The sequence below is a fragment of the Trichomonas vaginalis genome, chromosome IV (genome assembly GCF_026262505.1).
Source record: "Trichomonas vaginalis G3 chromosome IV, whole genome shotgun sequence".
NCBI lineage: Eukaryota > Parabasalia > Trichomonadida > Trichomonadidae > Trichomonas > Trichomonas vaginalis.
The window spans coordinates 27,888,102-27,915,301 of NC_067206.1; the positions used below are offsets into that span (position 1 = coordinate 27,888,102).

Here is a 27,200-nt window from a genome sequence, read left to right on the forward strand (position 1 = left end):
CTTGGATGCCCCATGTTAGGATCTGCTTGAAACTGTATTGTCCCGTAGTTATTAGGATCAGTCGATTGTAGATAATACATCATTTTTATATGTAGTAAAAGAATGAGTGTTGTTCCATATGCATATGAATGTTATAAGTCTAGCGTACTTCAATATAAAGAATATACTCTCAGAATTACTGATAATGCTTTAGTCATACATAAAGAAGGTGCTGATGAAGACATTACCATCGGTCCTGGTATATTACCTATCGAGCAACCAGATGGTACAATTGTTGAAACAGACTTAAATCAATACCTTCAAGCGTTACAGAATCGTGTGACAAAAGTAGAGAATAATTACTTAGATGCTCCATTCTTCACAACTGATAGAGATTATATGTTTTCATGTATGGCGAGTAATGGTTTGCAAGAAACTCGTGAGGTAAATATTAATGAAGCATTAGAGACTATAATATATCATGTTAAACGGTTATTATCGATTGACCATGGAGTTCATTTTGACCCAAGGTCTACACTGTTCAATATACCAATGATTGAAAACAGTCAATTAACATTTAAAGAAGATACATTGTATAATGCTTTAAACGCAGCATTTGCTTATATATTAGGTCATGAACAAGTACAAAATAGTGGTATTGCAATATACTTAGATAAAGTTATGTTAAAGAAACCATTGACATTCACAGAAGATGGTCCAAAAGCAACTGGTATTGTTGGTGATGGAACATTATTGACGAAAGAATACTTAGCAAGTCATGTCGGAGAATTTTTCTCCACTAATGATAGCATCAGTACAACACCAGAAGTTATTTTATTGAAGAAACCAATCACATTTGATGTTAAAGGAAAGACAAAAGCAACTGGTATAGCTGGCGATGGAGTTCTTCTGACTAAGGAATACTTGAAGAAAAATATCAATGACTTCGTTGAAATTGTCAAAGATAAAGAATCTGGTCTTAAGTTCAACCCTTTATCATTCATCTTTGCCATAGCAAACGCTGGAGCTACTGCAGCCTCATGGATATCACTCCAGAGTATAGATCCGTATTTTTCCCAAGTGAGCGGGGTATCTCCAATCCCAGCCCTATCGTCCTCCCAGTGTCAGTTTTCAATATAAAATCCAAATTTTTTTTGAAAATAAAAATTTCGAGAAATTTTTTTTGATTTTTTTCTTTGATTTCAATAATTCAAAATAAATTTGGGAGTAAAAAGACACTATTTAATGAATTCATATGAGTGAATGTGGATAAATACTCTCAAAACATACAATTTATCTATTTTTTCTTTATATTATCAACTAATTAGTGATAATTTTTTTTGAATCAGATTTTTTTTCTTTAAAAACATAATATATAACACAACAATGATGCACACATACGTATCTACACATCAAAATATAAAGCTTGTTTTGGTCTGGGCATCCCAACCCAAAATTCTTAAAAAATTGAATAAAATTGAATACTTGGGGCTGGGATACCCATCCCAAAACCGAATTGAATTTTTTGAATTAAAGAATATATTTATGTATTTATAATATACATGTGATGTCTATAAAAAATACTAAATTCTAAAAAAAAATTCAATTTATTCAAAACGTATACTAAGTGATCACTTCATTAGTAGGATCAGCAATCCTACTAAATGGTGAGAACGCCACTAACTAAAAAGGGAGTCCTTGGAGCTCTTGATCTCTTGTCAGTAGAGTTCATAATGAGGCATGGCATCTACTGATTAGAGATCAGAGCAATCCTACCTTACCTTCAGGAGCTACAAAGCTCCTAATCGTTACGAGGGGGAGCCTTGGAGCTCCTGAAGCTCATCAGCAGAGGCTATTTACCATTTGGGCCTCTTCTGATGAAAGATGCGAAACACGTCTACGAACCAGGAGCTTCAAAGCTTCTAATCCTTACTAAAGGGAGCTTTGGAGCTCCTGAGTCTCCATCAACATAGTCCCAGATGGTAAATGTCCTTTGCTGATGAAAGATGCGAAACACATCTACGAACCAGGAGCTCCAAAGCTCCTAATCCTTACGAAAGGGAGCTTTGGAGCTCCTGAAACTCCTTTTACTATAAAATAGGACAGTTTTCTTCTGAGGTTCTCATCAAATCTAAGACTTCAGAAGAAAGCTGTCCTATCAATGTATACTTACACTCTCATGGACTACAAGTGTACAATTTTAAGGCAGAGATTATCCGAGGCCTCTCATCAAATGAGGGACCTCGGATAATCTCTACCTTAAGTAGTCAAATAACTTTTCTCACTATTTAGGAACAAAAGAACAAGAGTTGGAGTACTTTAAGGCAAGATTCTTCCGAAATCTCTCATCGAATGAGAGACTTCGGAAGGACCTTGCCAAATCCTTGAACGCCAATATCCTTGGAACTGAGCTAGAACCAGGGAGAAGTAGCATACTATAGAGCACGATGGTAATCTCGGAAATGCTTATATCGCCCCAAGCACAATATTTAAGAAGTCTAACTCATATATACAAGAAGTCAGGCTGAATAGATATTGTGCATATGGTTTGCAGAACTCTCATGATATTTAAAATTCATGTTATCCCAAAAAAGGTGACACTTTGGGTGTATCGTCCATCCCAGGGATGCAAAAATCACATCACCTTGGATCTATACTCCAGAGTCAAATAAATGCTCTTTGGGCTTTTGTTGAAAGTCAAGAAGGTATAGATACTGTTCTTGACACTCTGGGTAATCTTGGTCCAAATCATAAAGGAGGTTTTGTGGATGGAATAAAAAATTTAGTTGAAAAGACTAAAACAAGTTTCCAGAAGATAACTCATATAGAAAGATTCAGAAATGAAGGTTATATGGAACTTGAGAGTTTTGATGTGACTGGACCTTTGGAACCAATTCTAATGGCACGTGATGCTAATGATAAAGAAGAGAAAGATCCTGGACCAAAAACAATCATTTCTACGTTAAGTACTTTGTACCCTGATTTTGTGACCTTAGTGAAAGTTGCTAATACATCAAGAAAGAACAATAATATTAATATGTCTGGTACTGATGACCTTACTGATTATCTTTATCTCATTCTTGCTGAATTAGCGAAGAAAGTTGAGGAGAACAAAAATAATGGAGGAAGAACTGCACTTAAGATTGCAGACAAAGCTGACAAAAGTTATGTTGACGAAGAGATACGTAAAGTTGCATCTAAAGAATATACTTTATCACAGTCTGTCATACTTAAGACAATCAAAGGTCCAGAGAAAGATATGTACCCAGGTGATGGTACAACAGTTAAAGTTAATGAAAGAGTTTCATTCCCATCTGGTATTGATACAAAAGAAGTATATATTAATGGTGAAAACATCAATACAACATTGTTTCCTTTGAAAAATAATGAGTTCACTGAACCTTTGACAGTTAAATCAATTCGTTCAAGAGAAGACAAACCTGTTATAATCAATAAAATAGGAGCTGATAATGACCAACCAGTTCAAATCAAGAAAATAAGAGCTGATGACATTATCTTGAACTATACTTTAGGCTCAAGTGCTCCACAAGAAGATCCTCATATGAGTTTAACAGAGACCTTGCAAAATTTGAATGGTACTGCATATAATATGTCTATGAGTTATAACAACTTTAAAGCACATGAGTTACCAGTTCTGTTAGACAACAAAGCAGACAAAACTTATGTTAATGAACAGATCTCAAAGATCTCTAATGCATCTGTAAACAATGGAATACCTGAAAGCATTACAGTTAGCTTTGGTAATAATGATATGGGTAAAGTTGCAATATTTATAAATTATAACATTGGTCCATCAGAAAAAGGTCCAAGTTACTATACATTGAGTCATGGTAAATCTATTGAACTTGTGTTCCACAAAAAAGATGGAACAAACTTAACTATTCATCCTGGAGATACGTTTGAGTTTTATTTGAACGATGTCACCACAGTAGATTATACTTATAGACCTTCTAACATGTTTGACATGATGTATCCAATTGGTTCTATATTTACATCAATGAGCTCAACAAGCCCGCAAACCCTTTATGGAGGTGTTTGGCAACCGATTGTTGATCAGTTTCTTTACTGTTCTAACTCATCAATGGACTTTGGTGGTTCAAAGACTATCAGAGTTGAAAACCTTCCACCACACTCCATAGGTTCAGTGCAACAACATCTACTAATGGAGAGCATTCACATTCAATGACAAAAAGAGGTTATACAAATCTTGCAGCAGGTTCTGATAGACAAGGTATGAATAGATATGATATCACAGATGACCCTAGAGATGTTAGTACAGGTATTTTCTGCGGATCTGCAGGAAACCATACTCACACAGTAGCTGGAATCACAGATGCAACAGGAAAAGGTCAAGACTTCTTACCACCATTTATGACTGTATTCGCTTGGTTCAGAGCTGCTTAACTCAAGATCACGATCACAAACTGTTTCTCAGTATGAATGAGTAGCTCTATTTTTACATCATTACTGAAGTATTTCTTTTCTTCATCAATGACAGAAAGAATGTTTTCATCATCTTTTAAAGATCTTACCAAAGTTAGATCTTCATCAGAAAATCTCAAAGAAAGACTCATTTATGCACTAATAAAAATATAGCTAATTATTTTTTTATCTGAACTTTTTATCGGGTATATAAAGATGTCTGAACATCATATAAAGTTCTTTAAGATCCAACAGTTTGTAGATGAAGTGAAGAAGCAAAATAAACAGCAAAGAGACTACTTATATGCTTACCACAAACATTATGTCAAGGAAAGTATGGTTATAGTGCAAGTCCGATCATGATCTTTGTCGATAAGCAGAAATACACAAATGAAGGTTTAGCTAATTTACTCAAGTTTGAAAAGATAGCTATAAACATTCCTGACCATTTCTCAGCGAGAATAAACCTTGACAAGACTAAAAGTTATTGTTTATATGTAGATCTCACGAAATCAACAAAGAGTAAAGACAAAGAATATAACCCAGTTGAACTTAAGACAATGGGTAAGAACTTACTCAAAGCTGCTATCAAACCTGTCGAAGAGATCGACATTGAGGATGAAGCAGAAGAAATAGATGTAGATCCTGAAGTGTTATAAACGATAAAGTTTATTTTTGGAGGAAGATGGTGTCAGACCCTTTAATCTGGTATGCTTGTTCTAGGTAATTGCAGAAACCTAGAAAGATTGGTATTGGTCTGAGTTTCATATCTGTTCTCTCATCTCTCCATTGAAGCAAGTAAATTTTCATGAAGAGTTCGTCTGGATTCTCAGGTTTTGGTACACACTGATCGAAGATCTGTATGACCTCTTCATGACCGTACTCCCTATGGTCAGACATGAGTGTTAAGAAGAACATTTGCATCTCCGGACCAGGTTTAGCATCTATGCAACGAGTGGGTCTCATTGACATTTTTGTCACTTTTATTTGGTCGAATGGAAGGATTCGAGTTCATGCCACTTGACAGCAAAGAAGGTGCAGAAGAGGTTGTTGTTGCTGCATTCTATGCGAGCTCACACGTTGACGCATTCCGAACTTACCAGGATGACCTCGAAAAAGAAGGTCGAAAGCTTGGAAAGATCCAAATGTTGCTTGAGTTCTTCCGTGGAAACCTTGCACAGAAGTATGAGAAGAAAGAATAAACAACTAATTATTACTGAGCTTAGCTCATAAATGTAAGTTTTTACTCTGATCAGATCTTAGATCTCGTCGGGACAAGCGGAAAGGATAAAGTCCATGAGCTGGACTTTTGTCTTAGTGAGCGGTACTGCGGTCATGAGTAGTTCGCGCTTGTTTGAGCCACTTGGAACGCGACCCTTCCAATTCCTCATAGATCTCAAGGCAGAGATCGTGAAGAACTCAAGGACAAAGAGTCTTTGAGACTTGGTAAGGAATCCCTCATCATCTCTTTCATCCTGGAGGGTCTTTGTGGATGCAGTGGACTTGATCTCGTCTTCCTCGATCGGATCATTCTCATAATCTTCATCACCCTTCTTCCTAAACGTCATCTGCTCTCTCTTGTAGTCGTTCCTGAGAGCATTGAGTCCAGCTTCAAGATCTTGTGAGTTCTTTGCAGGTTTATTGAAAGTTTTCTTTTCCTGCATTTGCTGTATAAGCTGGGTTTGCTGTTGCATCATCTGCATCATCATTGCCATCATATCTAGTGTTGGTGATGCTGGAGCTGGTGTTGTACCATCTTGGGACATTCGGTCGTCGGTTATGTCTTTACAAAAGACTGCTTTACAAAAGACAGCTTTACAAAAGACAGCTTTACAAAAGACAGCTTTACAAAAGACTTTACAAAAGACAGCTTTACAAAAGACTGCTTTACAAAAGACAGCTTTACAAAAGACGCTTTACAAAAGACAGCTTTACAAAAGACTGCTTTACAAAAGCATTTACAAAATTGAATACTTTTGCTTTACAAAAGACAGCTTTACAAAAGACTGCTTTACAAAAGACAGCTTTACAAAAGACGTCTTGACAAAAGACAGCTTTACAAAAGACTGCTTTACAAAAGCATTTTCTCACAAAATTGAATACTTTTGCTTTACAAAAGACGTCTTGACAAAAGTCTGCTTTACAAAAGACAGCTTTACAAAAGATTGCTTTACAAAAGTCTGCTTTACAAAAGATTGCTTTACAAAAGTCTGCTTTACAAAAGACAGCTTTACAAAAGTCTGCTTTACAAAAGACAGCTTTACAAAAGATTGCTTTACAAAAGCCATGACTGATCTTCATCCAATTTGTTTAATCGAACTTAATGAAGTAATTTCTGCATATCTCCTGCATGTATTTGGAAACGAGAGGATAAGACAACTCACCAAGGTTTCCAGACGCCAGATCCAAAGACTTGAATCAACTGCAGGAGTAATCCTAAGCTTTGAAGAAGGATTAACCAATAAGAAAGATGTCATTGACTCCAAGCGTGAAAGCCTTGCTGCTTTCTTACGCAAACACCCATGGGTCGATGTTGATCTCCAAACTCCTTACCAAGGACTCGTTGAAACCTTCACGACCTACAGACAGCTCCTTGACAGACCTGAGCAGAACCTTCTGGTCGAACGTGATGGCACATTAAGCCCTACAGACGAGTCAATCCAGAGAAAGAAGCTCAAGAGTAAAAATCTGACATTTATACTTTACATGACATTTTTTATGAGTGTTCACGTTAAGATCAATGATGAAAACAACTCATGGGAAGATATCATTGATGACATAGAGAATGACCTTGATGAAAACATGATGGGAGCTCAAACGTCAGTTAAGGTCAAACTTGGTGAAGTTCAAGAAAAGATCTCCGAGATCAATGCAAAAATATCTGCTCTTACAGAGGTTGACGTTTATTACAGAAGCTTGGAGAGAACTTTAAGCAAACTTGAACGTCAGAACCAAAGTCTCATAGTTGTGCTCCAGAAACTCAGTCTCATGCGTAAAGCATATAATGACTACCTACATGTAAGAGACTTACCTTCTTATTCTACTCCAGATCTCGACTTTTCCGATATAAGTCCAATCCTTATTGATACAACACTTACGATAGCAGGGATGCTTCCTACATATCCAGAATATGATAACTTACCTCAGCTCTTCGAGTATCTCAAGAAAAAGTTCATGATCTTATTATGCGAGACCATGAAAAGACGTCAAAATACCAGAACAGAACGAGAACAGAGCTTACTAATAGACTTATTATATAATACTAAAGAAATAAAGGAGTTTTTATTCTAACTTTGGTATTTTTGGGAAGAACTGATCTGGATCATATTTGTCAACCACAGGTTTTGGTATCAAAAGTCTCTCTGGTTCTTGGACGGCTGGTACTGGAAATGGTTCCTTTGGTTTCCTAGCTTTTGGGAGATCTAAAAATTTTCTTGGTCTCTTTCTTTTGTGTAAGTGTTGTCCATTTTTATCGACAACGAATGTGAGCTTTCCGTCGTCAAAGATGAATGTCGTCGCTTCTTCAGTTCCCTCATCAACTATTATCTTCTTGATCTTTCTCTTCTCCATTAACAGAAAAAGTGACATATATTACTTCATTATTTTTCTGAGTGTTAGGATTAATTAAACCTCTATCTATAACATGCTTTCTCATAGAAAACTTCTCTCCATATCTTTTTGTCAATATCTCTAAAAGTTCTTCTGTATAAGATTTATCACTACTGAAGTAAATAGATGGATAATTAAGGACATCAAAGGTTTCTACAGTATCTTTAAGAGTCCATTCATCTCCATACTGTATAGAATAAGTATGGAAGTATGGAGGATCACATATAAAGAAAACATTGGGAAGATCTTTATACTCATTGAAGAGTATTCTCCAATCTTTATGAACAATAGTTAAACCTTCAAGATAGTCATCTATGTTTTCACCAAATAAGTTAGTATATCTGAGGTATAACACTTTCTTCATTAATGTGTCAAGATCATAGTATTTGTATGCTCCAGAATAGAGAAGACGTGAACATAATGTATCCCAGTCTATGTATGGAGCTTTACTTATAACTTCTCTGACGATCTCTTTCTGATCAGTAGGAATTTTCTCATCTGGCTTAACATTTATTCTCTCCTTAAGTTCCTTAAGTATTTCATTCGTGTCATGAATGTGTTTCAGTCTATCAACGTAGTTATCATAGTCGTTAGCTATGATCGTTGCTTTTGGGAACATAATATGCAACAGATGAGAGATATAGAGAGAACCACCAAAGAGGTCAACGAAGACATAATCCCCTTTGATGTCTTTGAGTATGTCGATAAGAGCTTTCCTGATCTTCGACTTATTACCTATGAAAGGTAAAGGAGGTTTGGTAAAAATCATTTATATGGTAATAAAAATAAGTGTTTACTTGAGACAATAACCTCTGTTGAGTTTGTAGAACAAGATCAGAAGTACGATCAAGTTCAAAACAACACAAATGGCTAGGATTGCGTTACCAACAATCTTTGTCTTTTCCCAGCAAGACTTCTTCTTTGGTTCATGTGCTGCTTCGACATCACTGTATGGCTCGGACATTAACTTAAAAAGTGTCATGACCACTTCATTTTTGATGAAGTCAACAGCTTATGTCCACTTCCTCCCACAAGCACTTGAGGAACAAGAGAAGGTCATCATTGACTACCTTCAAGCCACTGAGAAGCTCCAAAAGCTTCAAGATCTCCGCGAAGAGTTCAAGTCCCGCTTGAAACAGGAGAACTTACTACAGGAATACATGCTCATTTTGTACCCATTACTAGATGGCTCCCATTTACCATCAGAGTACACTGCAGCTCTTGATGCACTCAAAGATCTTCGCGATCACCGTCCGATCGGTAAAGAAGCCTTCGAGCTCACCATTGAGCAAGCCATCCTCGCCAAGTACAATGCAAAGAAGCGGATGCTCGAAGCTCTTGATAAGATCAAGGAGTACGTCGAAACGTTCTAAAATAATTACTTGAGTAAACAATAAGTTTTATTGAGTAAGTCTTGAAACATTTGTGCTTTTGTTCTTGTTTGAACAACCATATTTAACATTAGATAAAAAATTTTTTGGTTAAACAATAACATACTTAAGACATAAATTATACCTACTTATTAACTCAGTATATTGTGCATTATATGCATACTTAAACTCTTGAGCAATATTGTTCTCATCAATGATTCTGATCTGAGCTATTTTTGAGAAAGGTGGTGGAATACCACAACATGTGATGTCTGGGTCCAGTAGGTCTATTTCACACTTGAACCCAGTCATTCTGTGAACAACTTCTTCCAAGTCTGGCTTAGGTAGTAAGATCTGATCTTTGCTCACTAAGTTAGAAAAGAGCTCTTTGTCTTGGTCTAGAAGTATCTTCTGGTATATACTAAGTAAATACTCTTCTACACCAATCCTCGATGAAGTCTCCACAGATCTCGATGAGGTCAGGTTGGAAGTTAATGGACTTAAAGGAGGAGGATACATTGGTGCTTCTGAGTTCGTAGTTGTTTCCTCTTTTTTTATCTCTGTTGGAGCATCACTTACTGTACCAGATGGATAGTTCTTTATCACAATGTTATTAGTTGTTCTTGAATCAACATTGCTTGTTGGTTCAATTGGAAGATTAGCTGCACCATAAAGAATTGACTTCGATCTCATTTGTTATGAGTAAAAATTGTTTTATTCTCATATAAATGACGAACATTAACCCAGAGAACAACACAGAATATACTGCAACAGGAGTTGTTTACAATGATCTAGATCAGATCGTCCAACTCAAAGCCCCAAGAGGAAGGAATTTAATAAGACAACCTCCACCAAAGATATATGTTGATGATGGTAGTAATGGGTTCAACTTAGTGTATCATTACTCATATCCTCAATATGCAAAAATTGGGTCTACCCCAAACGTGACAAACCATTATATGAACCTTTATGATGAAGCAAGGTTTCATGCACCAACGAAGAAAGAACCTGATGCATCAAGATTACATGAATTCGCAGACCATGATGGTTATAGCGATTACTCAATGCCTGTAAGACTTTAACGTTAATAAAAAAATGACTGTTGGTAAACAAGAAAAAACTTTAATACAAGAGGATTTGATGCTACCAATATATTCAACTGATATGGGAGCTTATCAATTCGATACATTTGAGAATCCTGGTGGAACACCACCATATTTTCTTTTGTTCATCAATGTAAACAGTAGAAAAGGTTATGCGTTCCCAATGAGTGAAAAGAACTCAAACAATGTTCTAAGTGCAATGCAGAAGTTCATTTCACAAGCTACAGGTGAAATGAAGCCTACAATACTTACTAGTGATGAAGACCCAGCTTATACGACACAAAATGTTCGAGATCTGTTGGTCAGTCATAACATTGAGCACATGACGACACAGAAATACAATCATAACATACTAGGTATTATTAATAGGTTCTGTAGAACTATTAGAACTATGTTACATATGAAGTTAAACCTCAAAGAAGGTGATAAAACACCACCTTTCACTGCAGATACAATGAGACAAATTATTAATGACTACAACACTGAATATCATTCAAGCACACAACAAAAGCCTGATGATTTCACAGAAAAGGATAATGAGGAATATATAAAGAAGCAAAGATTGAAAGAAGAGTATGTCAGAAAAAATAACCTTTATAACTTAAGACCTGGTCAAAAAGTTCAAGTCATAGTTGAACCAAGAACATGGGGTAAAGGTAACCAACAAAGAAGACATCTTGATCCTTCTTATTATACAGTTGATTCAGTTGATACAAGTGCATACTTGTTAAGAGCAAAAGATGGAAGTGTTGCAAGATATCCACGTTATCAGATATGGACAAAAATAGAGCATGGATTAAAGCAAGGAGAAACTTTAGATCAAGGAAGACACGGTGCTGTTAAAAGTATTGATGGTCATGAACTTGTCGGTAATGATGTAAAGTATGATGTTACGTTTGAGAACGAAAATACAGGAAAAGTGACAGGTAGAGGTATGCGTGAAGGTAATCCAAACAGGTTGTCACAAATGGAAGTACAGTATTGGAGGAAAAATATTAATGAAGGTCATGTTAAAGATATGCCTAGTTTTCTTGAGAAGTATCGTGGGTTTCGAGTTTAGCTTGTAAGTCCTTTATTTTTGTTTCATACAATGAGATCTTCCTTCTGATCTGTTCATCATTGAGAGGTTGCTTGACTTTACGGAACTGTACACGTCCGTCTTTCATTGTATGTACATAATATCCATCAGGAACCTTACCATCTTTTATATATTCAGTTAACCACTTTTGTTTAGTTGATGCTTTAATGACTTGACTCATTTCTTACTGGATAAATTTTTATGTTTTTTATCTTTTGACGATTTTTTCTTATCCTTATCTTTCTTCTTGTCCTTGTCCTTCTTTGATTTATCCTTCTTCTTGTCCTTGTCCTTCTTGGACTTCTCTGCTGCAGGTGGTGTTGGATTCTGTTTGACTTTAGCACTTGGGTCAGGACCTTGTCTTTGAGACTTAGATATAGATTGTTTAGGAGCTGCTGCTTGTTTAGTTGCTTCAGCTTGTTGTTTAGCTAATTCAGCAGCTTGTTTATCATTCTCTTCTATTTCCTTTGCACCAGTTGCGACTTCATTCTTGAACTTTTGGAGATTCTCAGCAGCATCCATTACCTTATTCGCTCCTTTAAACAATCCATAAAATTTCTGCCATGGTGATACTGAAGGTATATTTCCACCAATTGCTGGAGGAACTGATGCTTCAGGAGTTGGAGATGGTGTTTTGTCTGAATTGAGATGCTTTTCTGCTTCAAGAACTTGTGTAGTATTTTTCTCCAGGTATGCTTTTGCAACCTCCTTAACTTCTGGACGTTCATTATTTACATCCTGTCTTGGTGTTGATGTTTCAGTAGCGTTTTCCTGAGTTACATTAACAACAGGTTGCTCAACTGCTGAAACATTAGCTGCTTCAGTAATGTTATGAGTAGTTGAAACATTTCCTGATATACCTTCTCCTGTTGGAACTCTTGGAGCAATTGTTGTGATGTTCGCCATTGCAGGAGTTGGAGTAGGAGTGTCATCAATCTTTCTGTCAGCTTTCGTCGTTTGCGTTGTAGTATTTGTTGTTTCATTACCATATTTTGATCTTAGTCTGGTAAGCTCTAACTTCATATGTTCTTCAGGATATGCATACTTATTATATTCACCCTTAATATTCTTTTTCCATTCATCGTATTTATCTTCTGCTGATTTCTTAATTGATGCTAGTCCGTTTACAGCCAATTCATCAGTACCGTTATCAGTAGTCTGGTTATATAAAAGATTAGCAGCTGATCTAATTGTGTAATCCGTAAGATTACCAAAACGCTCTATTGTACCTAATGTTGTGTTCTTCAGTTCCTTTCCAATTCCTTGTGCAGCATCTTTGACTAAATCAGCACCCCATGCACCAAATTGTCTCACAGGAGCCGCTATTGATGGTGAAGGAGATGGAGATGGCGATGGAGTTGGTGATGGTGAAGGAGATGGAGATGGTGAAGGAGATGGAGTTGGCGATGGTGTTGCTGCTTTCGCCTTTCTATCAGCTTCTTCCTTAGCCTTTCTATCTGCTTCTTCTTTCGCCTTTCTATCTGCTTCTTCCTTAGCCTTACGAGCTTTTTCTTTCTTCTTAAGTTCCTCTAGTTCTTTACGTTCAGCTTCTTCTTTCGCCTTTCGTTCAGCTTCTTCCTTAGCCTTACGAGCTTTTTCTTTCTTCTTAAGCTCCTCTAGTTCTTTACGTTCAGCTTCTTCTTTCGCCTTTCGTTCAGCTTCTTCCTTAGCCTTACGAGCTTTTTCTTTCTTCTTAAGCTCCTCTAGTTCTTTACGTTCAGCTTCTTCTTTCGCCTTTCGTTCAGCTTCTTCCTTAGCCTTACGAGCTTTTTCTTCATAATATTTTGTATACTTATCATCAGCCCAATTACCAAGTGATTTGGCACCTGTTAGTATTCCATTTGCGGTTGATGTTGCTGTTCTTCCGAGCCATCCCCCTACCGCTGAAGCACCATTGCCAATAGCACTACCAGCATTTAAAATTCCACGACCAATCCATATCCCTGGTTTTGCCTTTGTATTAAGAGTAAGAAATTCTTCCTTCCTATCTTCAGGTGTAGGATTTGTAACAGTTCTTACAGTATCAACAACAGTGTCAACACTGGTTCCAATAGCACTACCAACAGCTGTTGCACCAGTTAGAATACCATGGGTAACTAAATCAGTAGCTCTTGAGACAACATTATCACTCGAGGCTTTCTCTGCTGGATAGTTTGATCCTTTGTAAGTTCCTGGACCACCTCTATTTGAAGCTTCTCCTTCAACTATTTTCTTCTCTTCTTGTGCTTGTTCTCTGGCAACACTCAATGCACGTTCTTGTCTTTGAATGTTGTCTTTCTTTAACATGTAACCACCAAGTGTCTGTGGTGGTGTGTTTTTATCTAGTGCAGCATCAATTGCAGCCTTTTCTTTTCGCTTTTCTTCGTCTAACCAATTTTGAATAGATTCTGCATCAGTTGGTTCAGCTGGAGTTGGAGACGGTGTTGGAGCTTTAGTTGGTGTTGGAGACGGTGTCGGAGCTTTAGTCGGAGTTGGAGATGGAGTAGGTGCTTTTGTAGGTGTCGGTGATGGAGTTGGAGATGGAGTTGGAGGTACTGTTGGTTCTGGAGTTGGTTCAACAGTCGGTGAAGGTGTTGGCGCCTTTGTGATTCTTGGAGTTGGCTCTGGTGTTCTAATAGGGGAAGCAGTTGGTGTATTAGCTCTTTTAAGAACCTGTGATCTTTCCGCTTGATTTGAATCAGATACTGGGTTAGTTGTACTAGGATGTGATACAGGAGTTATTTTTGGTGTAGGTGTTGGTTTATTTAATGTTATACCATGACTACTCGACATTGGTGGAGGACCTGCGTGAGCAGTTGGTGTCAGGTTGTGAGAGTTGGCGTTGGAGCTACTGTAGGAGTTGGCGTTGGAGCTACTGTTGGTTCAGGAGTGGGAGTTGGTGTTGGAGCTACTGTAGGAGTAGGTGTAGGAGTTGGTGTTGGAGTCGACATTTGTTTTAACCTCTCATTATACCAATTCTCCAAATAATAAGCCTCACCCATTAAGTTACTCTGTCTTTGTTTTATAGAAAATTCACCTAACAGTAATTCATCATGAATCATTTTCTGCAGCTTTGTCGTGTTTTCTACTTCCTTTATTAGAACGCTCGATGTATTCGCCAATCCTCTATATTCCTTAATCATCTTATCTAGTTTGTTCATATTTGGTACTTCCTTTTTCTTCTCAGCGTTAATCTCATTAGATCGTTTCTCCAATTCTTCAACTACTTTGTAAAGCTTATTTATCTTGACATGTGATTCCTTTACTTCTCCAGTCCTTGGATCCTTAGGTTCCTTGTATTTAGCTAATTTCGTCTCTATATATCTTCGTTTAGCGTCATATCCAGGATCACTGGTTCGTAAAGGATGCGAAGGTGGACGAAAATAAGGTATGTAGAAATCTGGATCATCATTAATAGAAGAACGTGCTTTAAAGTTACGAACCGCGTCTGTAAAAGGGTCTCTACCACGTGCTGTATATGTTGATGTAATCAAAAAGCCTTCTCTTCTCATTGGGAAATTAATACGACCTTTTTGAACATATTCTTTCTCAAAGTATTGCCTAGCATTGTAATCAAAAGCAAGATCATTATATATATCGCGCAAAAAATCAAATGTATGCTGCTTGAACTTTTGATCGCTAATTATGGTACGAATTATCGGACGTTCATTCTCCCATTTCTTAACTCGTTCATCAATGAGTTTCCTCTCTTGTTCACTCATTTAAACCTCATAAAAATATATTATCTGCGTATAGTGCCACTAATAGCATTAATCCATGGCATGTCTGATAGTACACGTACTGACTGAACTAATGGCTTATGATTGTTCCAAATAGCTCCTCCAATGTATGCGTTATACTTATTGTTGTCAATAGTTTGTTGAGGTTGAACTATAGGTGTTTCAACAGGCTTGTCTCTACTGAAGTCACCACCAAGAGCTTTATTGAATGCTTTAAGATTCTTCGTTAATGCATTATCTTCACCTAATGTAGTTTTTGCAATTCTTTCACCAAGACTACCGATAACACCACCGACTTGACCAACTTGAGGGAAAAGTTTGTTAGCAATGTTAAATCCAGCACCTATTACAAGACCAGGATTTTTTTTCACCATACCCCATCCAGCTTTAACATAATCGCCAAAACCCATTTATTTCTTCTTAAAATAATGTCATCTTTTGTTGCTTAACTTCTTTAAAGTCCGTCTTTCCTGCAACTATATGAACTTCCATATATGAACGAGGTGTTGGTAGCTCTTTGTATTTGTTCCATAACTCTTCCCAATCTTCTGTTGCTCCTGACTGTTCAATCATTGACTGAAAGTCTCTCATAGAATAACCTTGAAAGATAACGAAGTCAGTGCATAGTCTCTTAATGTTTAAACATATATGTCTCCATGTTTGACACATGATGACAACAGTATAGTTATAATGTCTGACCTTAGTGATGAAGTTCGCTAATGGTGAACGTGGGTCATTCAATAAGTCATGACCACCATAATCGTCTAACACTAATAGAGAATTACTGGGATACTTTGTGAAAGGATATTTGTTCAACTTCTTTACAACATATATTGCAATCTTCTTATACTCAAACTTTCCATCAGGTTTCCTTAGTTGATGCTTTGTTAAGATGTGTTCCATCTCCTCTGAAATTTTTTCGAACTTACTTTGAACGAACTCAACAATAGCGTAATACTTTGCTTTCATCTTAACGTTCTTCATTAAATAAGGCATAAGTTCTTTATCATCCTTTTTCAGTACTGGTGCTTTAACTTGACTCATAAATGTCTTCGCTGTTTTATCCATTGTTCCTGATGTTGCTGAGATAACTATTGAGTCATAATATGGAGTATTAGTGAAGCGGTCTGTTATCATTATATGACGAATAACACCATATGTCTTACCTGAACCCATCTTACCGCAGTAGAAATAAACACCATTAGTACAAAATGGATAATCATCAGAAAATGGCATAATGAGTGCATTGTTTAGTTCTTTACTATTCTTACGTGCTCCATCATGAAGAATCTTATCTACTTGATTAATAACTTTCTCCATCTTTTAGTTACATATAAAATGTCTAAATATGATGGATTATACTATGAACATGTTATGAATGATGGCACGATAAGTGGTAATACAGTCTCATATAAATTACCGAGAGACTTCATTGAATATCCTGCGTCAAAAGCTCTTGAGATAAGAAAGATAAGTCTTGAGCATCCAGACTTTGAGTTTCTTGCTATTCCATTAGAAATGACAGATTCATCAAAATCAGTGAAAAAAAGGTTTGACATGAGATATTACATAAAACCCAACATGACTACACAGGAGTTGAATGAAGGTCTTATGGAAAAAATGACTGAGGCAAGTAGAGAATTTGTTGATTGTTACTATGATTCAAATGAAAATAAATTGAATGTATTAAGAAAAGGTACATCACCAATCATAACATTACCTTCATACAGTAGTATAGAAAAAAATGCCTTGAATTATAAATATGACATGTCCCTAGGAGATGTGTTGGATTTCATCACTGCGTTATTAGAAACCACTGAAACAGACACAACATCAAGAAAACCAGAGCTTGTTTGGGAAGATGACCATGGTAGAACATTCACGCAAAAAGTAATTCCATCGAAAGCAAAATTTTTAGACTTATGGGAAAAAAAATATATCTCGCGAATGCATGTATATTATAGTTTTACCATAGCAGATTTCACTGACGAAAATGATAAAGATAAAAAAACATATAAGTACTTTGATGAGCTTTTCATAACTATAGCGAATATCAGGTTTATCCTTGAGCGAAAGGGCAAACCAACATATAAATTTGTCGGTTATCAGATAAGAATAAATCCTCTCCTTGAGCCTTTAGTAACGTTGAGTAATATTGCTCATGATAACAAACAATTTATATGTAATGTGAATGAACAGCTTGTGCCACCAAAATTTTACGATATCACTGGTTATAAAGATGCACTCGTGTTTGAGTTTTATAAGCGCTTTTCATTCAAAAGAGTTGAAGAATCAACTGATGGTCAAAAAAAGGAATATTATGTAAAAGAACCATATGAAATTCCTAAAGACTCTAATATAATGGTTGAACTTATATTAGAGTCTGGTACTCAATCTCAACATAAATAGTTTACGTGACAGAATTTTTTTGACACGTAAAGTTTACATTTTAATGGAAGCGAACAACAAAGCCCCTGCTAGTGAATAAAGGTTAGTTTACATATGAACGTTTATTTTTACACATATATGCGTACATATGCGCGCCCGTATGGTGTCAGTTTTCTGTCACTTTTTTCATTGTGTCGGTGACTGTAGCTGTAGGCTACAGGCGACGCACAATGTATACTGTACTCTGTTGAAGAATTTAATGACTATTATGCTAATAATAAAAAATTATTTGAAGAATTGACAACATGTAAATTGAATAAAATGTTTAAAGTTGATGGATTCAAAATTTCAAAAATAAAAGGAGTGGTTAGTTTGAAATCTATTCCTCAATCAAGAATCACCTCATTAATGAAAATAGATGATTTAACAAAAAGAATAGAAATTATTGAAGAGCGAATGAATCAAATAATTGATTTCATAAATCATGACTCGTTGAGCCCGGGTCCTTAAAGCCCATCACTGAGTTCAAGGTTATATTCATCAAATATTTCATTATTAAATGCAACTTCTGCTAGTTTATTTATTTTTTCAATACGATCATTTGAAAGTCTATCGTTTAATTTTTTCTGAAGTTTTTCATTTTCTAGTTCTGAAACTTTATTTGGATGATATTTAAACCCGTTAAATTCTTTTTCCTCAGTTTTGATCATTAATTTACAAAGAACTTTTGTGGTTGGAATTCGTTTAAACCATTTATCATTAATATTTGTTATAAATTCAATATCTGGAATTAATTCCCAAATTTTTGCATTTTCAATTAATTTATTATCAAATGCAAAAGCAATAGGTTTAATATTAAACTTACCTTTATAATATATACTTTCTACATAATCATCGAAATAAACATCTACTTGTTTAACATTTTCAAGAATTGGTGAAAGAGCATCCATTAATTGATTGACGGTTACGAATCTTGATCCACTCATTTCATACAAAATAAAAAAATAAATTATTCAAAAATGTAAGACATGAATTTTCAAAGTTTATTTTTTATTCATGAAAATAATTATTTCTAATTTCTTTTACTCTCTCGTACATACTAGATTTAAAGAATTCAGAACTTTTACCATAATCTCCTAAATGTTTTCTTATCCCTAACGTGTGCCAGTTATTATATGAAACTGTATAAACTTTATCTTTATCTTTACACCTTTCATCACTTCCAATATATTTATATTTCAATTTTGATTTAGCATTTTCATATTCATTAGCGTTTAATAATTCACAGTCTTCCTTTTTAAATAAATGTTTTATGTATTCAGGATTTAATACTCTACGTTTATATGCTCCTAACTTAGTTCTAAAGGTTTTTCTACAAAATTTAGGAATTCCATCCTCTTTAATGTCATCAATGATTTCCATTTCATTATTTTCAATTTCTTCTTCTCGTTTATGAGGTCTTTGATTATGACTCCATTGATTCCATGAAATTAAATATTCTTTATCATTATATTTATACCTCATTAGCTTATTTTGGCTTTCATATTCATTTAATAATTCACAATCTTCATTTTTAAATTGAAGTTTAACCCATTCAGGATTTAAATGATGTTTAATTAATCGCGGAATATCTGACATCATCTATATATAGCTTCTTTTATAAAAAATAAAAAAATAAATTATTTTAAAATTAATGTTAATTTTTTAATGATTTATAAATAAATATATTTTAATGCATCGTCTATATATAGATGTAACAAAAAAAGTCACTAAACCCTTCCACATATACTACTATCAAGTTAATTAAAAAATGTTTTATCTAATTCAAAGAAAATCATTTAAAAGAACTACAAACGACAATAATAACATTTATGAAGGACTTACGCATTTGAAATAAAAATATCAAATTAAACTTTTGGAATTCTCTTCTGAATGATAGCATTATCGAGGAAGAACAGCAAAGAATTTCCGTATTTCTGGATATTCATTGGTTCTGCAACTGTTGGAAGGTTTTCGAGAATTTCTAACTGTTCGCTCTTATCGTTGTATATAATTGCCTTGCCAATGTCAAGAATAACTATGAATTTTCTGTATGAGATGAAGAAACATTGAACAATTTTAGCTTCTGCAGTGATATTTAAGATATCATGAGCTCTGCTGTCTTTCTTGACTTCCATTAATGTAAGAGAATTATCTATGCACATGAGCGATCTTTTATTCGATTTTTCAGTAATGATCGCGCAAGAATTATAATTACTATCGGCATTTAATGTTTTGCTAACGTGAACAGTAATGTTACGATCGACACTAATGAAAGAGAACATGTCGCTGCTTAAGAATGCAACATGATTTGGATCTAACGAAACGAAAGATTTAATTTGGTTTTTGAGATTAATAATTGTTGTTTGCAGTACAAGTTCGCAAGATGGAGATTGAACTAAAGATAGAAGAGTGATAACACCTGAAAAGTCAGCAATAATTAATCTTTTATGATCGCAAATGAAGGCTAAGTTGGTAATATTTGATTTGTGTATTAATTTATAGGGATTACCATCTCCATTTTTCTGGATATTCCAAAGAATAATTGTTCCATCTGGATATCCAGTTGCAGCAAAATCGCTGTCTTGAGATATTGCCACGGCTGTGCATGAATCTGTGAGTAGTGAATATTTCTTGCCAATTTCGGACATGGATCTTTTTGCCATGTTATATAACAAAGGATTTGCATTTTTACCTCCAATAACAAGGTAGTCCATGTTAAAAGCAAATTTACAGTTTGATGTGAAACCTTTGGATTTCAAAGTTCGAAAAATTAAATCTTGATCAAAATCGAATTCGAATTCCTGATCAATCATCAAAAAATTATGAAAACGAAAATGAAGAAGAAAATTCTCAAGTACATATGGATTAATATCATAATTTATCTCATAGATTCATTTATCATCAGGAAATAAAATTCCAAATTCAATTAATATTATCTGAGTAGGGGTAATTTTAGCTAAAAGTGACACACCTGTAAAAAGTGACACACACGTGAAGGGTGTGATTACCGATCGGTAATTTCGACAGTTGAGAATTTAAAATTTTTTATGGAACTGTTGCGAGTTTCATAAAGAATTTAAGGAATATAAGCAAAGATTTGAATCAAAATCTTAGACCTAAGCCGCTCGATTCGCTCGCGGCTTCCGCGAATTACAGATCAGCAAAGATTTGAATCAAAATCTTCGAACTAAGCCGATCGCTTCGCTCGCGGCTTTCTTTATTATTTTAAATTTGCATATTTCCATCAAAAGTTCATAAGGTAAAAAATTTCGTTTATATTATTGCAAAATAAAATCTTCATTATCAAAATAATATTAAATAATAATATAATATAATTTATAAACAACTATTATTTAATAAAGTTTAATTGCCAAGGTTCATCTAATTTTTTGATTTTTAATGTTTTATGAATTTTATTTATCATGTATATATCTAATGAAGATTATATATGTAGAAGATAAGTACCTTAATATGTACGTAAATTTTAATGAAATTTATACAACATTATAAAAATTTATGAATAAAAACTTGATATAAAATAACATTTTTATTTTTACTAAGAAAAAAAAAGGTTTTTGATAATAAATTTACCCTACTTTCCCAACATTTAGAATAAGGTTATTGCCCTAAAATTCAGTTATAGACACTTAGGAGAGCATTTAAACCATGATATTTTGGCATATGATAGAGGAACATCTTATAAACATTTTCAGTATGTTTTCCTATAAAATAACGATCTCACATGAAATTACTAAAATATCAAATTTTGATTTTCACTTTAAAGTTGGGAGAATACTCTACAGTGACAGGGTATACAATTTTAACCTTTGTTTTGATTATAATATAAAGTATTGATAGAGATATGAGTTGTACAGAATTATACACGTGTGTTTAATCAAATGTAAGTTGTGCAACAATAATGATTAGCTAGATAGTATATTAAGGAACTGTGATTTATGATCTAATTCAATAAGATGTAAATGATATTCAAATATATTAAATAAATGCGAATGTTCAAGATGTGAAATCGGTTAGTTAATTGTTGTATATAGATATTTTACTGTGATTAATGAATTTTTTAACAATTTAAAATTATCAAATTTCAAAATATGCGCAATGAGATAATTTGAGAGTATTTTGAGAACTGAAGACTTATGATTTAGTGTTTTTGAATAAGCACATCAATATAAAAGATAGAAAATAAATTGAGATATAATTTTTTGAAGGTATTATAAGGGTGGAGGTAGTAGGATAAATTTTTAATGTTCTATACTTTCATGGCAAATAATTAAATAGAAGTAAAACTTTGTTTTTAAGAATTGAAAATTTTAAATAAAAAAGGAATGTTAGTAATGCTAATTTATTTGATTCCGGGGGACACCCCGGTTATCAAATATATTTATTAGAACGGAAAATCTCTCACTTTTCGAAAAATCGAAACTGCAAGGATCTCCGATTCTCGATATGATAATTTATTTGATTCCGGGAGACACCCCGGTTATCAAATATATTTATTAGAACGGAAAATCTCTCACTTTCGAAAAAATCGAAACTGCAAGGATCTCCGATTCTCGATATGATAATTTATTTGATTCCGGGGACACCCCGGTTATCAAATATATTTATTAGAACGGAAATCTCTCACTTTTCGAAAAAAATCGAAACTGCAAGGATCTCCGATTCTCGATATGATAATTTATTTGATTCCGGGAGACACCCCGGTTATCAAATATATTTATTAGAACGGAAAATCTCTCACTTTTCGAAATTTTTTTTTAACAAAAAATATGGCATTCTTAAATTATAGTTACATGTTATTTCACAATCATTATCATTAAAAAATTCAATTATTCAAGTTGTTTTGTCCCGACGGTTTTTACGGTTATAAAAATGGTTGCGAAACTCAATCCATCAGCAAAATGTCGGTTGGGTGCCCTTCTTGGCCTCCTGAGTACTCACCAAGATACCCCCAGCTCCCGCAAAACACCTCCCTTAGGTGAGCATTAACTGATGACATGAGTTAACAATTCTACAAAATCATCAAGCATGAAGGTTTATGATTTATAAATCAAAATCTCAGAAACTGCTTGACTTTGCAAGTTGCTGTCTTTACCGGTTACTCTGCTGCAATCTCTTTTCTGATTGCAGGCAGAGTTCTGCATCCTGAGGACATTGCCTTGCAGATATGCTTGTAATCACTACGTGAGCAACTTGGTGTTGCAAGTTGCTGTCTTTACCGGTTACTCTCCTGCAATCTCTTTTCTGATTGCAGGCAAAGTTCTGCATCCTGAGGATATTGCCTTGCAGATATGCTTGTAATCACTACGTGAGCAACTTGGTGTTGCAAGTTGCTTCTTTACCGGTTAGTTTTTTTTGAAGTTTCTTCGCATCTTATATAAGCTCTAGATCAATATTTATCATCAGAATTTGCATCTCATAAAGCACGATATTAATCAAATAGGCAAATTTCATTCGGAGTCTCTCATTAAATGAGAAACTCCGAATGAGATTTGCTCTAAGGTAATGTACTTGTTTATGCTTGGCCTAAAGCAAGGAGGAAACATGTATATGGTTTGTTTATACTGAAGTTATCTGGAATTCTCTCAATTGAGGATTCAAATCCAGATAACAGCAGTATAAGTTAATATTGTTGTGCACCTCAGGTTGTTTATAGGCCCGAGAACGAGAAAAGAATTTATGGTGTGAATTGGCTCGATATATACCTACGCTCTGTAAAAAATACGTTATATTTTCTTTCATATGAGAAAAATGTTTTTCTTTTTTATAATACTATGTGCTTTGTTACTTCATAAATTGTCTATTTTTCTTATTAAAACCTATTTTTTCCGTGTGATTCGGAATCTACGCATTCAAAAAATGCGTTTTCCGCTCTCAGAACGCGAAAATATGAACTACATGACGAGATAAATCGATTTATTATGTTCCTAAATATTCTCATTTTTCAATCTTGCTCAATACTCAAAAATAAGCAGACTCTCAAATAGAGAACATAAAATAACTCATATTTATCATATTAAAATTTTGAAAAAGTCTCCCGAAAAAATCATATTTCGAAAATTTCGAAAAAAATAAGTACATTTTTCGCCAAAGAAAAAAGAAAAATGTTTTTTTTTTGAATTTTTGATGATAATATGCACTCCTGACGGTCGCAGTGTCTCATTCCGGGAGACATTGCCTGTGCATGTCTCCCAGAATGGCATACTGTTCCGCATTCATAACTTGAATGCGGAACTTTGACCGACAAGAGTGCATTGTGCACTCTTGTTGGTCTGCATGTGTCATTCCGGGAGACATTGCCTGTGCATGTCTCCCAGAATGGCATACTGTTCCGCATTCATAACTTGAATGCGGAACTTTGACCGACAAGAGTGCATTGTGCACTCTTGTTGGTCTGCATGTGTCATTCCGGGAGACATTGCCTGTGCATGTCTCCCAGAACGAGACAATTTATTGCAATCAGAATACGATTGCAAAACTTTGACCGACAAGAGTGCATTGTGCACTCTTGTTTGTCATCCACTATGATACTTAGAGAAAATACTTTACTTACATTATTTAAAATATTAATTTCCCTATTTAATATTTATTTATTATTTTTTGTGCTTTATATTCCCTATGGCATGTACTGAACTATTTTATAGACTCTACCGAGCTATCTCCACATATAAACATTTGACAATAACACATATATACTCTCTTCATATTCTAGTCTCATGACATATTATTGCAAAAGCTATATTTATACAGCATATCATAAAGTCTCATTATATCCCTATCTAAGCGTTCAAAACCTATTTTCCCCACGTAATCTGATTCTTCAGGCTCCGCTGATTCGATTTCTGCTGTCAGATCGTGAAATATGAATCACATAACAAGATAAACACAAATCCAAAATAATAATGTTTTCTTCAAATTGACTCTTCCACGATATTCATATATTTGTTATTAATTCCGTTTTCCCTTACAAATGTATTTATTTTCTGAATAATACGTATTATAAAATGAATATCTCAAAAACTAAATTAAAAAATTAATACTGGGTAATAACTAGATATATTGTGACTTTTTGAATTCACACACTTTTGGAAAAAATTGAATTTTTCTAAAATGATGTTGTTTGAACATGAACTTAAAGAGTTTTTTTACGTAAAATATCAAGTTGGGTAACTTGTGTTTATCTTGTTATGTGATTCATATTTTCACGATCTGACAGCAGAAATCGAATCAGCGGAGCCTGAAGAATCAGATTACGTGGGGAAAATAGGTTTTGAACGCTTAGATAGGATATAATGAGACTTTATGAGGTATGCTGTATAAATATAGCTTTTGCAATAATATGTCATGAGACTAGAATATGAAGAGAGTATATATGTGTTATTGTCAAATGTTTATATGTGGAGATAGCTCGGTAGAGTCTATAAAATAGTTCAGTACATGCCATAGGGAATATAAAGCACAAAAAATAATAAATAAATATTAAATAGGGAAATTAATATTTTAAATAATGTAAGTAAAGTATTTTCTCTAAGTATCATAGTGGATGACAAACAAGAGTGCACAATGCACTCTTGTCGGTCAAAGTTTTGCAATCGTATTCTGATTGCAATAAATTGTCTCGTTCTGGGAGACATGCACAGGCAATGTCTCCCGGAATGACACATGCAGACCAACAAGAGTGCACAATGCACTCTTGTCGGTCAAAGTTCCGCATTCAAGTTATGAATGCGGAACAGTATGCCATTCTGGGAGACATGCACAGGCAATGTCTCCCGGAATGACACATGCAGACCAACAAGAGTGCACAATGCACTCTTGTCGGTCAAAGTTCCGCATTCAAGTTATGAATGCGGAACAGTATGCCATTCTGGGAGACATGCACAGGCAATGTCTCCCGGAATGACACATGCAGACCAACAAGAGTGAACAATCCGCTTTCTCCTTTGAAATCCAACATTCTAATCACATCTACATTAATAAATTGTTATAAAATACTAATCAAAGATCCAATACAATTCTACTATCTTATTCACACATTACCAATGTTAATACCTCTTATAACTTAAATTATTTCATAAAATTTGTTTTTATATCTTATTATTTTCTCATAATGCTTCTAATACATCTCTAATTTCTTACATTCAAACACCAATATCGTCATACTATCATAAGCACTTAATTTTTTCAAAATTTTAGACTTAAATTTGAGCTACATTTTCATCATCATTTTTAGCCTTAAGCTTCTATAAGGTTATAATACATTATCGTAATATTCTAATATTTATGATTCTTACTACTCAATTCAATATAATCATATAAGTCACTCATAATCAGGAGCATAATTTAAAAATCTATAGCTCATATTTTGACAATTATATATATAGATGATGCATATTGCAATTCCGGTTTCAACACGATCAAATGTCAAACCATGATAAAATATATATCAATTTACAAAATATCGATTAACATTAGAATCCATATCTAATTCCATCAATGCACAAGTTGTAAATGCTTAATTCATCTTTGAGAAACGTGAATAGCACAATTTTATAAGATTATTTGTTGAATATTTAAAATATAAGCCAAATCGAATCTGCTGTATATTACTTTAGTTTATAATTGAATGTTAAATGTGCTCAGATAAATATTTGAGTCAGATATCGCATTTTCTAATTTCAAAATTTATCTCATGAAGTTAGAATTTATTTGATCATACAACATCATATTAGTCAAACTAGAGTTCAATCGCGATTCCAAAATGGAACAATTGCTTGTTTTATCAAAATGTTAAAATATTAATCTAAAAAACTTAATATCTAACCAAAACATTCTAGAAATATCATATATAGGTATATGCAATCTAAATGCACACGAAATACTGAAAATTAAAAAGAATATTTATGAGATTATTAAATCTTATGCATTTCAATGAAGAGTCGATAATTATCATCTATATAGGTTATATATCAACATATGAGTTTTTGGATTGACCACTACTATACTAATGTGATCAAATTAATCTGATTTCTTGAATTTTCATTTGAAGCATTCGCAGTAGTAGGAGTACCTTCATATATTAACATATTAAAAAATTGCGCCCAGATTCGCAGTTTAATCATGATTTTAAGATTGCATTAGATTTCGAAATGCAGAAAAAAATCACTTTAGATTCCCTTCAAACTCTAAGCATAAGCATGTCTCTATATGAGGAAACTATTTGAGCTATTCATTTGGCGGCCCAAAAACTCATGTTGCCTGAGCGCAGAAAATACCAATTTTTGGACCCTGGGTAGGGGGTCATGCATGTTTTCTAAATGTTGGAAAAGTAGGGTATTTTATTTCGAAAAAGTAGCAATAATTGTAAAAGGGTATTGATAGGCTTGCTAAAGTAACTAATTTTAGCTGTCAAATACTTTTGTATTTTGAAGTAAATTAGTATAAATTTGTT

General features: G+C 34.2%; 4 protein-coding genes across 4 annotated transcripts, besides 9 other annotated features; 2 read left to right on the forward strand and 2 right to left on the reverse strand.

Annotated features, from left to right (window-relative positions):
* Window positions 1–1,038: part of a mobile genetic element that runs on past the window's edge.
* Window positions 1,038–2,635: a mobile genetic element.
* Window positions 2,636–4,748: 2,113 nt separating this feature from the next.
* Window positions 4,749–5,081: a mobile genetic element.
* A 3,948-nt stretch (window positions 5,082–9,029) lies between these two features.
* TVAGG3_0181260 (uncharacterized protein) lies at window positions 9,030–9,404 on the forward strand (the record flags this gene model as incomplete). The annotated part of the gene is made up of 1 exon (XM_051225633.1): window positions 9,030–9,404. The coding sequence occupies one exon, from the start codon at window positions 9,030–9,032 to the stop codon at window positions 9,402–9,404; it is 375 nt and encodes a 124-aa protein (XP_051110619.1).
* Window positions 9,405–9,515: 111 nt separating this feature from the next.
* Window positions 9,516–11,546: a mobile genetic element.
* A 2,416-nt stretch (window positions 11,547–13,962) lies between these two features.
* Window positions 13,963–17,933: a mobile genetic element.
* Window positions 16,883–17,710, forward strand: TVAGG3_0181290 (uncharacterized protein; the record flags this gene model as incomplete). The annotated part of the gene is made up of 1 exon (XM_001308667.1): window positions 16,883–17,710. The coding sequence occupies one exon, from the start codon at window positions 16,883–16,885 to the stop codon at window positions 17,708–17,710; it is 828 nt and encodes a 275-aa protein (XP_001308668.1).
* Window positions 17,934–18,195: 262 nt separating the features above from the next.
* Window positions 18,196–18,675, reverse strand: TVAGG3_0181300 (protein of unknown function, DUF4108 family; the record flags this gene model as incomplete). Its single annotated transcript, XM_001308666.1, has 1 exon — window positions 18,196–18,675. The coding sequence occupies one exon, from the start codon at window positions 18,673–18,675 to the stop codon at window positions 18,196–18,198; it is 480 nt and encodes a 159-aa protein (XP_001308667.1).
* A 567-nt stretch (window positions 18,676–19,242) lies between these two features.
* On the reverse strand, window positions 19,243–20,663 carry TVAGG3_0181310 (WD40 repeat-like family; the record flags this gene model as incomplete). The annotated part of the gene is made up of 1 exon (XM_001308665.1): window positions 19,597–20,445. One exon carries the CDS (start codon window positions 20,443–20,445, stop codon window positions 19,597–19,599), a length of 849 nt encoding a protein of 282 aa, XP_001308666.1.
* Window positions 20,664–20,669: 6 nt separating this feature from the next.
* Window positions 20,670–20,699: a terminal%2Cinverted (terminal inverted repeat of MuDR-3_TvMULE3 transposon ID:TVAGG3_0181320).
* Window positions 20,670–21,321: a mobile genetic element.
* A 1,859-nt stretch (window positions 21,322–23,180) lies between these two features.
* Window positions 23,181–23,874: a mobile genetic element.
* Window positions 23,875–27,083: 3,209 nt separating this feature from the next.
* Window positions 27,084–27,200: part of a mobile genetic element that runs on past the window's edge.